At 37.9% G+C, this 11,762-nt stretch overlaps 1 protein-coding gene across 1 annotated transcript in view; it reads right to left on the bottom strand.

Moving 5' to 3' along the window:
* Window positions 1-10,576, bottom strand: part of RSRC1 (arginine and serine rich coiled-coil 1) — a 245,061-nt gene extending 234,485 nt beyond the window's left edge. The window contains exons 1-2 of the mRNA XM_040481127.1: window positions 10,480-10,576; window positions 9,296-9,475 (exon numbers count right to left, since the gene is read on the bottom strand). Of these exons, the coding sequence (XP_040337061.1) occupies window positions 9,296-9,475; window positions 10,480-10,576 (277 nt within the window). The remainder of the gene's footprint in view (window positions 1-9,295; window positions 9,476-10,479) is intronic.
* Window positions 10,577-11,762: the final 1,186 nt, after the last annotated feature.

Raw genomic sequence — 11,762 nt, 5'->3', positions numbered from 1 at the left:
AAAAAAAAAAGGAAGATATATTCATGAAGATATTCATTATAGCATTATTAAAACCATATCTCCAGAGACTATACCTTAATAAAATATGTACATATGAGTAAGAGCAAAAATGAAAATAATTGATAATATTTAAGTGATGAAACTGGGTAATTGTTTTTATTTTACACTATTTTCTATATGGCTATAGTAATGTTTGTATATTTAGTAAGCAAAAGAGAAAAAAATACAGAAATACAACTTTTTTATTCTTAAGAATTAACTTAGGGGCGCCTGGGTGGCTTGGTTGGTTAAGCGTCCGACTTCGGGACTTTGGCTCAGGTCATGATCTCACGGCCGGTGAGTTCGAGCCCTGCGTCAGGCTCTGTGCTGACCGCTCAGAGCCTGCAGCCTGTTTCAGATTCTGTGTCTCTCTCTGTCTCTGCCCCTCCCCTGTTCATGCTCTGTCTCTCTCTGTCTCAAAAATAAATAAACGTTGGAAAAAAAAATAATTTAAAAAAAAAATAAAATAAAAAAAGAATTAACTTAGTTGAGGGGCGCCTGGGTGGCTCAGTCGGTTGGGCATTCGACTTCTGGCCCAGATCACGATCCCGCACTTTGCGGGTTCAAGCTCCACATCGGGCTCTGTGCTCACAGCTCAGAGCCTGGAGCCTGCTTCAGATTCTGTGTCTCCCTCTCTCTCTGCCCCTCCCTTGCTTGCACTCTGTCTCTCTGTCTCCCAAAAATAAATAAATATTTTTTAAAAATTAAAAAATAAAAAAACAATTAACTTAGTTGAGGGGCACCTGGGTGGCTCAGTCAGTTAAGGTTCCGACTTTGGCTCAGATCATGATCTCACAGTTCGTGAGTTCGAGCCCCACGTCCGGCTCTGTGCTGTCAGCTCAGTGCCTGGAGCCTGCTTCAGATTCTGTGTCTCCCTTTCTCTCTGCCTCTCCCCGACTCACACTCTGTCTCTGTCTCTCAAAAATTAATAAATGTTAAAAAAATTAAAGAATTAACTTAGTTGATAAGAAGCTTCCTGTCTTAAAGTCAGCCTTTAGTCTCACACACAATCTCATTTATTTTACTAAAATAGTTATTAGCTATCTTTCAGTGTCACATAAAAACAAGATCCATCCTATGTGATGGTTAAGATAAACAGTTAATGGAGCAGATAAATAAATCTCATAATTCCCTTTAATATTTATTCAAAATAAGTTAATAACATTACTATGAACAAAGCACTGTGTTAAATTACAGCTTTGTTTTCAGAATGGTCAGGAAAGCCATCCCCTCCCTGACTAACACAATACCACCTGAAAGTTGAAAATCACAATACCACTTGAAAATCGCTGTCAGGACTAATTCAAAACATCAAGCTATTTACCTAGGGCCAGAATTAGACTTTAAATATAGTTCTGAACCTCCAAGTTGTTCATAGTTCTAGTATTTTACAGTTAAAATATTGGGAAGACTTGGTTTTGAAAGTTTCAGTAAATCACTTGTAAATCAAAGCCAGTTTCCTCACTGAAAAATGAAATTGCACTGGCTAACAATCATGACCCTTTCCAGCTTCCAAATACTATAATTATGAAGTATACATATATAGACCGTATAAATGTACATATATACACACTTAAATATCCACATATATATATATATCCATTATATATAACATGTAACCACGTCTGTGTGTGTATGTGTATTTTCACTAAAGAATGTTACATAATTGCATGATAACAATCACCTAAGTCTTCCTATTTCCTGTTTTTTTCTTTCTTGTTTTCATCTTTAGACAGTTAATGACGTTTCTTTGCCCACAAATAACCATTTAAATTAAGATGAGTTTTTATGATAATCTTATCTGGTTAAAAAAATACTAAAATGAGCGTGAAAGGATAAAGAAGTACAAATTCACAAGGATAAAGAGACTAGAAGAGAAAACAACAGGAACAGTAGACAAGATATGTCAATAAATTTTTAGCAAATGAAAACCAGATGGAGAATTTAGAGCTAAGAAAGTTGAATACCAAGCAACTGCAGAGAATTCCAACAAGAGAAAGGCCAATTCACGTAGCAAAAATCAGAAAGGGTCAAGAATTTGAGACACCAGATACCAGAGCAGGCACAATGGGTCATGAGACTAAAATACAGAGAATTAGTTGAAAATGTAAAAGAAGTAATCTCCCAGGTCCTCCCCCATCCAAACCAGATAAGTAACTACTCCTCTCCAGTCCCAGCAGGAAAGATGGTTTATTTTAGGAAAATGATGAAACAATAAAGCACCAGGTCCAGGGTAAAAGAGGGCAGAAAGATGCTAAACTTAAAGATGCCAAAGTTAAAGGAAAATGAAGGTTTATAATCTAATGGTAAATACTGCAGCACTCTGTGTACTTGGATCCAAGAATTCTGGCAGAAGATTCTTTACAAAAACTGATAGGTAGCCAAAAAAAGGTAAATAAATATTTGAAGGTCCTCTGAAAAAAAAGGCCAGGCCCTTACCCAATCACCCTTTAACCAAACCCACCAGTTAACAAGTCCAAACCTTAAGCGATAAACTTTTCTCTGTAACCTTTTTTGTTGTTAACCTTTTAGTGATTATACAACAAAAGATAACCAATCACATGATGAAAGCCTTCATCATAAGAGACAGAACCAAAACAAAAAGAAAAAAAAGCAACTTTTAGTAAACAGGGAACATGCAGAAAAAATCAGTTAATATCCTCAGAAACATGAGAAAATGATCCCACAAACAAGAATAGGAGGAACATCCAAAGAACAGGAAAGCTTGAAATTCAAACAAATGATAATTTGTAATAAAAAATACAATAGTGTAGGGGGTCCTGGGTGGCTCAGTGGGTTGAGCGTCAGACTCTTGATTTCCACTCAGGTCATAATCCCAGGGTCATGGGATGGATCCCAGCATAGGGCTGGAGCCTACGTAAGATTCTCTTTCTCTCTCCCCCTTTGCCCCTCTCCCCTGCTCATGTGCACACATGCTCTCACTCTGTGTCTAAAATAAAAACAACAACAACAAAAACAAATCAATAGGGTTAGAAGATAAGGTCAAAAGACTTGAAGAAAGTAGGAAAAGAAAAAATAGGAGGTGGGTGCCTGGCTGGCTCAGTCTGCAGGGCATGTGACTAGATCTCAGGGTTTTAAGTTTGAGTCCCACATTGGATGTAGAAATTACTTAAAAATAAATTATTAAAGGGGCGCCTGGGTGGCCCAGTCGGTTGAGTGTCCAACTTCGGTTCAGGTCATGATCTCGCAGTTCGTGGGTTCAAGCCCCACGTTGGGCTCTGTGTGGACAGCTCAGAGCCTGGAGCCTGCTTCGGATTCTGTGTCTCCCTCCCTCTGCCCCTTCTCCGCTCATGCTCTCTCTCTCTCTGTCTCTCAAAAATGAATAAACGTTAAAAAAATTAAAAAAAAAAAAAGGAAATAAAAGAGGATCAATCCAGAAAGTTGGATATCCAATGAATATGCATTCCATAAAAAAAAAGAGGGGGAGAAAAGAGATAAAAATATCCAAAGAATAATTCAAAAGAATTTCCAGAATTGAAAGACATTGCTTTAAATCCCCAGGACAATGAAGTAATAAAAGACATATACCAGATATATCTCAGAAAAATTCAGACACCAGCCATATATAGAAGATCCTAGAAACTTCCAAAGAGAAATAAATGGGGGGAATCACAAAGGGCTTCTCAACAGCAACACAGAAAACAAAAAGCACTTGCCTTCACAAATCTAAGTGAAAATGATTTTCAACCTGTCTATATTAAGACCCAATCACTGATGTAATAACAGATCAGAATAAAGACACTTTCAAATATGCAGTCTCAAAACTATACCTTGCACTCACCCTTTCTTAGGAAGCTACTAAACGATGTGCTCCACCAAAAGTAGAGAGTAAACCAACAAAGATGACCCAGATTCAAGAAAAAAAAAAAAAAAAAAAAAAAAATCTAACACTAGACACAGGTGAAAAGTCCCAGGATGATTACAGGCCTAGGTATAAGAGATATATCAATGAGCAAGTGACAAAAACCCTTGCCCACTATAATAGCAATTCTCAAAATGGAGTTAGTAGACCTTTGCAGGTCCCTAAGACCCTTTCGGGGATCCAAGAAGTCAAAACTATTTTCATTATAATATTGAAACATGATTTCCCTTTTTCACTGTGTTGACTTTTGCACTGATGATGTAAATAAAAGCAATAGTAGGCAAAACTGCTGGAGCCTTAACAAGAATCAAGGCAATGGCATCCAATTGTACTAGTAGTAGTCATTATATTCTTCACTGCAACACACAGTTTAAAAAAAAATTTTTAAGGCAGTTTCACTTAAGAATGTCCTTGATAAAGCAGTAAAAATCATTAATTTCATTAAATTTCAGGGGTGCCTGGGTGGCTCAGCCAGTTGAGTGTCTGACTTCAGCTCAGGTCATGATCTCACAGTTCGTGGGTTCGAGCCCTTCATCAAGCTCTGTGCTGACAGTTCAGAGCCTGGAGCCTGCTTTGGATTCTGTTTCCCTCTCTCTCTGCCCCTCCCCTACTTGCACTCTGTCTCTGTCTCTATCAAAAATAAATAAACATTACAAAAAATTTAAATTTCAACCCTTGAGCACACATCTTTTTAATATTCTGTATGATGAAATGGGAAATACACTTACCTGCTGCTGCATACTAAAGAATAATGGATACCTTGAGAACAAGCATTTGTACAAATGAATTTCAAATTGAACTAGCTTTTGTCATGAAACACCAGTTTTTAAAAAGTTTACTAGAGAATGTGCGAGACAGCGTGCATGAGCAGGGGAGGGGCAGAGAGCAAGAGGGAGAGAGAATCCCAAGCAGGTTCTGTGCTGTCAGCACAGAGCCTGACATGGGACTCAATCTCACCAACTGTGGGATCATGACCTCAGCCAAAACCAAGAGTCAGACGCTTAACCAATTAAAGCCACCCAGGTGCCCTAAAACACTATTTTTAAAAAAACTAACCACGATTATTCAGACTTGAGTATTTGGCAGACATCTTCCCAGAAATGAACAAAGAGTCTTCCACTTCAAGGAAAACTGACATTTGTTGCCAACGATAAAATTTTAGCTCTCAAGCAAAAATTAGAATTTTGGACTTGTATCCACCAAGAGAGACTGACAGCTTCCCAGTTACTAAAGATTTCTCTGATGAGATCAGTAGTGATATTAACAAATGTGAATTTTTAAAAATTACATAATAAGGTAAAAATCTAGAAGATATGCATAACTCAGTGAACCATTATTTTCCCAAAGGCCCACTCATGATGTCACAGAATCCATGACAAAAATCCACTCACAGTGTAAGACAAACCAAAAGATTTTAATGTAAATCACTGATATGGCTTCAAATATCAGATTGCAACCAACCTTAAGGAAACTACTACTTGTCAGGGTGCCTGGGTGGCTCAGTCGGTTGAGAGTCTGGCTTTTGGTTTTGGCTCAGATCATGATCTCACAGTTCGTGACTCTGAACCCCACCCCACACCAGGCTCCACACTGACAGTGCAGAGCCTGCTTAGGATCTTCTCTCTCAAAGTGAGAGAGAAAGAAAGAAAGAAAAGAAAGAAAAGAAAGAAAAGAAAGAAAAGAAAGAAAAGAAAGAAAGAAAGAAAGAAAGGATCAATGTAGAGCCTGGTTAGAAGAAGAAAGAAAGAAAGGAAGGAAGAAAGAAAGAAAGAAAGAAGAAACTACTTTTCATGTTTTGGTGTGGTATCAAAGAAGTAATTATCTGAAAAGGCTATTAAAATACTTATTTTTCAAATACCATATCTTTGTGAATCCAAATTTTCTCCCTATACGTTAATCATAACAACTCATCACAACAGACTAAATGCAGAAGCAGATGTTAAGAATACAATTGTCTTCTATTAAGCCAGACATGAGAGATTTGAAAAATGGAAAATAATGCCACTTTTCTCACTAAGTTTGTTTTGGAAAATAGTTATTTTTCATATCAAATGTGTTATTTGTTACCATGTAATGGGCTTATTATTTTTACATGGATTAACACTTCAAAATTTTCTAATTTAATTACTAGTAAGGCAATATTTATAGATACAGCCCACATAGACAAAACTTCTTGGGGTTCACCATAATTTTCAAGGGTATAAAGGAATCCAGAGTATGTGGGTGGCTCAATCAGTACAGCATCTGACTCTTGATACCAAGGTCATGAGTTCAAGCCCCACATTGGGCATGGAGCCTACTTAAACAAATAAATAGAGTTGTAAAGGAATCCTAAAACTAGAAAGTTTGCCATTCTCCACTCTTGCCCAGCTTATTAAGTCCCTATGTAAGGCATAAAGAAGTAGAAAGAACATGACACAGATCTAATTATGTACCTTGCTGTTGACTGGAAAAAAAAGAAAGAGAATAGGAGGTGGGTATAAATTTTCCTTTAATTTCAAACAACATAATGCACCCCAGTAGAAGAATGATTACATTTAACCCAGAAAAGTTACTGAAAGATACAAAATCCTTCCTTAGAGGAACTAAGTAAAAGAAAGTTCAAAAACCATGTCACAAAACTATGAATGTATTTTCAAATAACACATTTACATTTCAGAAAAATTCCACTGAAATATAATTAATCAAGAGATATCAAAAGCCACTATATTTCTTTATTACAGTTAGCTTCAGAAAAAGTGAACACTAAAAGCAAATAAGAGAGATCTAAAAATTGTCTTCTCTATCAATGACAGGTTCTGAAATCGTACTCACCACCCTAGATATATACTTACCTCTGGATTTTCATCTCATTGGCATATAATTGAAAATACTTACTCATGAGTACTTACTTACTCACGTTACATACTCCTAGTAAGAAAGAATTCTTTACACTTAACTCCGTCATTAAGGTACAGTACATGTAAAACACATTAATAACTCTTTCTGATAAGGGCAACAATGAATTGAGCAGAGATCTTTAAGAGTCCCACAAGCTAACAATTTTTCAATCTATCTGTAAACAGAAAAGGCAAGTACAGGAACAGAGCTCATACAGCTCTTGGTTTTCCGTCCTCCCTCTATTTTCTAGTACTTCCTGGTTGTAGTCTCTTGGTTGTAAACCTTACCCAAATACTCCCACTACAGAACTGAAACCAGGACAGGTAAGGACTACAGCAGGACATCAATTCACAAAAACATCGCATTGTAAAGTTTAAGTGACTAATTGAAGATGTGAAGCCAAGATGTGCTCATTCAAAAGACAGCTCAAGGCATGCACAAATAGTTCCTTTGTCTAGTTATTAAAAAAAGTACAAAAAGCAATTAACCTTTCTCAGAAAACATGCAATTAGAACAAAGATTCCTAGAGGATATGACAGTTTATTTCTCCACTACTCATTCATTAGTATATCAATCTTTTGTATCTTGGACACATGGCAAAAAAAAAAAAAAAAAAAAAAAAAAAAAAAGAAGAAAAAGAAAAGAAAAGAAAAGAAAGAAAAAAGAAAAGAACAGGCATGTCAATGGGAAATCCACCTCAAAGAGGTAAAGTAAAAAAAAGTAAAAATATCATTTTAGCATAGGAAGAAATCTGCAAACAAGTACAGAATCATGCAAAAACAGTGAAAAAACTGAGGTAAAATTCTAATTTGATATAAGAAAGCAAAATTCAAAAGAGATACAGAATTGTCAAAACACTCCTCCATTCACAAAAAATTTGCTGACTAGCATCTTTTTTTTTTTTTAAGTTTATTTATTTTGTGAGAGAGAGCATGAGTGGGGAAGAGGCAAAGAGAGAGCATGAGTGGGGAAAAGGCAAAGAGAGAGGGACAGAGAGAATCCCAAACAGGCTCCGTGCTGTCAGCATAGAGCCCAACTTGGGGCTCAAACCCACCAACAGTGAGATCATGACCAGGGCCAAAATGAAGAGCCAGAAGCTTAACTGATTGAATCACCCAGGCGCCCCCTAGCATCTCTTTTTTAAAAAAAACTATCAGTCATAAATATTTCTCCCCAGTGGTTTGAAAGGAAAGCAGAAAATATATCTATACATCTACTGTAACAATCTTCCTACACAACTTTTCCAACTCATAACACAACTCTTTACTAAGAGTGGTGGAGTTGGTAAGGCCAATCAATAGCTGCCTTTATTTTTTTTTCTATTTCCAACATTTTTAGCTCTCTTATTGAAGAACATACAGTAGTAAAGTGTTACCACTTAGCAGGAAATCTCCTTTGCCTGCAAAGAAAGTGAATACGTTTAGACTCTAAAGCTGGAGGGGATACACAGTTTCCCCACAAGGTTGCACCTATCATATCTGTTCAAATCCTTAAACCTGACAACTCTGCATAACTCTTTCTCTTAGAGCTTTTATGTCTAAGTCCAAAAATAACAGCTGGAATACTGTTTTGTAACGCAAAATATATTTGAATTTATTTGAATACCTAGTACCTAGTCAGCTGAAACTCTAATAGGTTAGTGGTGATTCTGAAAACGCAGTAACAAAAAATTTAGGCTTGCAATGTACGTTTAAAGATATATAACCTCTGAGATAGAAATTACATTAAGGTTGACCTAAAATCATGAGCCGGCAACACGTATAAACAGTGCATTATAACCGCTCACCAAAGTAAACAGAGCTTAAGGGTAGCCATGTGCTCTTACTCTATGACCAGCAGGCCACAAATTCTGAAGTCAAAGAAATAGAAGCGAATAAGGTGAATAGATTCATATGTTAAGAAAGTTAAGTCTATTTCACCTAAGCAAGAGTGCGAGCCAGGAAGGGGGATAGACACTGAAAGAGCAGGTGGATCTAAAGTACCAACAGCAGAGTGAGTGGGGCACAGTGCACCAGGTGGCAGCCTCCCTCTCGCTCCACCCTACCTAGAGCTAGTGACGAAGCACCAACCACACAGAAACCCAAAGCAGTGATCTAGGACCAGGCACTGGGAATGGAGAAGGAGGTGTGGCGGGAGTAGGGGGTGAAGGAGGAATGGGAGGAAGAGCTGGTTAACTCTCCCTCACCACCTCCAGACCAAGGGCCTAGCTTGAGGCCTGCGACCGCACGCAATCCTACAGCCACCCACCACCCAGCACCCAGCACCCACAGGCCCCAGCTCGGACCTAAAGGGTCAGAAAGCGCCAGGTGCGGGGCGCATGCGTACTGTGCCGCTCAGCACGCTTCGCGGCCGCCACCCACCACCCCCTCCACCTCGACTCCACGCCGCCTTCCCAGCGGACTACGCCAGGCCCCGCGCCGCCTCAAGCCTACCAGGGCCTTGAAACCGCGCACCCGCAGGCGCCGCCTCCCGGGCTACCGATACGGGAATCACCTGGGTCCGGGCCTTCGGTCTCAGGCCTCGCGTTGACTTGCAGGCTCCACAGACCTAGAAACGTTCCTTCAAATCTGGGCGCCGCCGGCGTCCTCCGAACTTGCTGCAGTTTAAGCTCACCGCCTTCCTGGTTCCAGCGCCAGGCAGCGTCAGCCGAGCTTTCGAGTGCATCGATGGAGGCTACCAGAAGTTAGAGGAGTGCCGAGAGAGTAGATTGTCACGCCGCCAATTTTTTGTTTGGTGTTGGGTTTGCGTGCTCTCTTATTTGATTTTCTTCCTCCCAAAAGCAATAAAGGTGGAGACGGAAGAGTGTTATTGCCTTAGTAATCGTCGTTATCGTCTTAGATAATCAGTAAACAAATCTGCATCGTAGGAAGTTAATGTTTAAGACACCACACGTAGCAAAATTGGTTATCTCACGCTGGGGGAGGAGGAAACTAGCCTAACGATAATAAATCATGGGTGTGTGTCTGTGTGGAGTCGTGTGTGATTAAATTGTAATGATTTATTTGCAAAAATGCATTAAAATCAGTGTTTCTTCTACCTGAAGGTGAAGGCATTCACAGGTTGGGTGCAAATTAGTTTCTCACATTAAAGTTAACTGGTTAGTGGAGGAATGGGAGAAGGCTGCCAGAGGCAGGGAGAGGAGGTTTCTTCCGAAAGAAATTAAGTGTACATAGGGTTTTATTGTTATTTAAACGAATGGAAATTACAGCGATTCAGCATTTTCTGTAACTCACACTACATTATTTATCTGTAATTAACGGTAAGAAAGTGAATAAACTCTTGGCCTTGGTTTGGGTCGACCGTGAGAACAAACTTATAACAACTGATAGATATCGAAGCTACAGTTTTCCGCTGACGATTTGAGAGGGTGAAAATCACTTTCACGAATATATTTCTCATAAATGACTGTACCTTAACTAACCAGTTTTGAGAAGCCGTTTTAAAACTTAACTACTACATTACATGTTTATTTTAAACAATTCAAGAGCTGGGCAGACCCTTGGGGTCCTGAATTTTATTGGAACCTGTGTATCTGTCTGCAGGCTGTCAACTGAACTTTATTCAATGTTTTTTTACCAAAACAACATTTTGAAATATCCTGTCTCCAGAAAATATTTTCATCTAATGAAACAACATAATTAAACTTCATGAACATTTATTAGTATATGATTTAAAACCTTGTCGTTGTTGTTTAACTAAACTTCCCTTGGGCCAGTGGGGATCTGTGATGAGACACAGCAGATTTCTCATAGCTCCATCTGGTATCAACACCATTATTCCTAAATATATACAAGGAGTCAATATGCCAGCAAAATCTATGGGAAAATCTATTTGGTGTCTGAGCATTCCCTGTTTACCTTTAAAATGGTCATTTTCCCTGAACCTCAGTAGATGGAATTTAAAAAGTAGCTACTGAGTTTCCTAATCCCTTGCCAGACTTCTAGTAGTGGTTATGTTGGGGCTGTTTGCGAATACGTTTTTAACACCTCAGTTTCAGGGCCATTTGAGCAAGACATCCATTTAGCTGACCCCATTACTGGTCATTCTCCTAAAAAACCTTAAAAACGGATTTTCATAAAGGATTAAAGTTTTATGGTTATTCCCCTCTGACAATATCAGAATTAAAGTGGTTATAAATAGTAAATCAAGACTAAATGTAAAATCATATTTCTAAATTCATATAACTTTGGAAAACGTATTTGAGTCCCTTTTGTAGTGTGATACAATAAATGCAAGCATTCATAATTCCTTAATACCTAAAAAGTATTGCTATTGAAAACTTAAAGATCTTAATTATTTCTCCTAAAAGCAGCAATAAATGTTTTAAGAAGAACAAAAGATAACTTCAGAATTCAAGAGAAAAAAAGGAAAAGTAACATTTCTAAGAAGTATGATTTCCATTTTCCTTAAATTCACTAAATGTGAACATTTTAATCTAAGGAGTAGTATAGTATGACAAAGATACTCTATGTGTATATGTTCTAGAACTGCTAATATATTACATTATAACTGTGTTCTCTTTTTACAAATGATTCAGGTTGCTTTGACTATAGTTCTCAAATTATCTGTTAACTTTGTGTTCACAACTTAACCGATGGGCAGAACTATACATATCAAAGTTCTGTAATTGCTTTTATTTTTACTGAGAGTATCAGATCCAAGAAGATGAACATGTTACCTTTAACATCAGAAGAAAACCTGCACTAATATTCATACTACTTGAAAATGTCCCCCAGCCACGCTTGAAGAGATGTATTTGTTTATGCACTCAAGTAATTACAACTTTCCGTATGTAAATATTCTTGTGATATATATATATATAGCCACATTACTCATAGCAAGCTTTGTCCTGCACAATATAGACAAATGGCTCAGTAATATAGATGTTCCTTCCACATAACAAACTAATTCGGTGAAAATAGTCCAGGAATAGAATTTTAAGTTGTAGCTTTGACAGAGA

This window comes from Herpailurus yagouaroundi, unplaced genomic scaffold (assembly GCF_014898765.1).
Source record: "Herpailurus yagouaroundi ecotype Mexico unplaced genomic scaffold, PumYag 159, whole genome shotgun sequence".
Lineage (NCBI taxonomy): Eukaryota > Metazoa > Chordata > Mammalia > Carnivora > Felidae > Herpailurus > Herpailurus yagouaroundi.
This window is presented reverse-complemented; position numbering and strand designations above follow the sequence as displayed.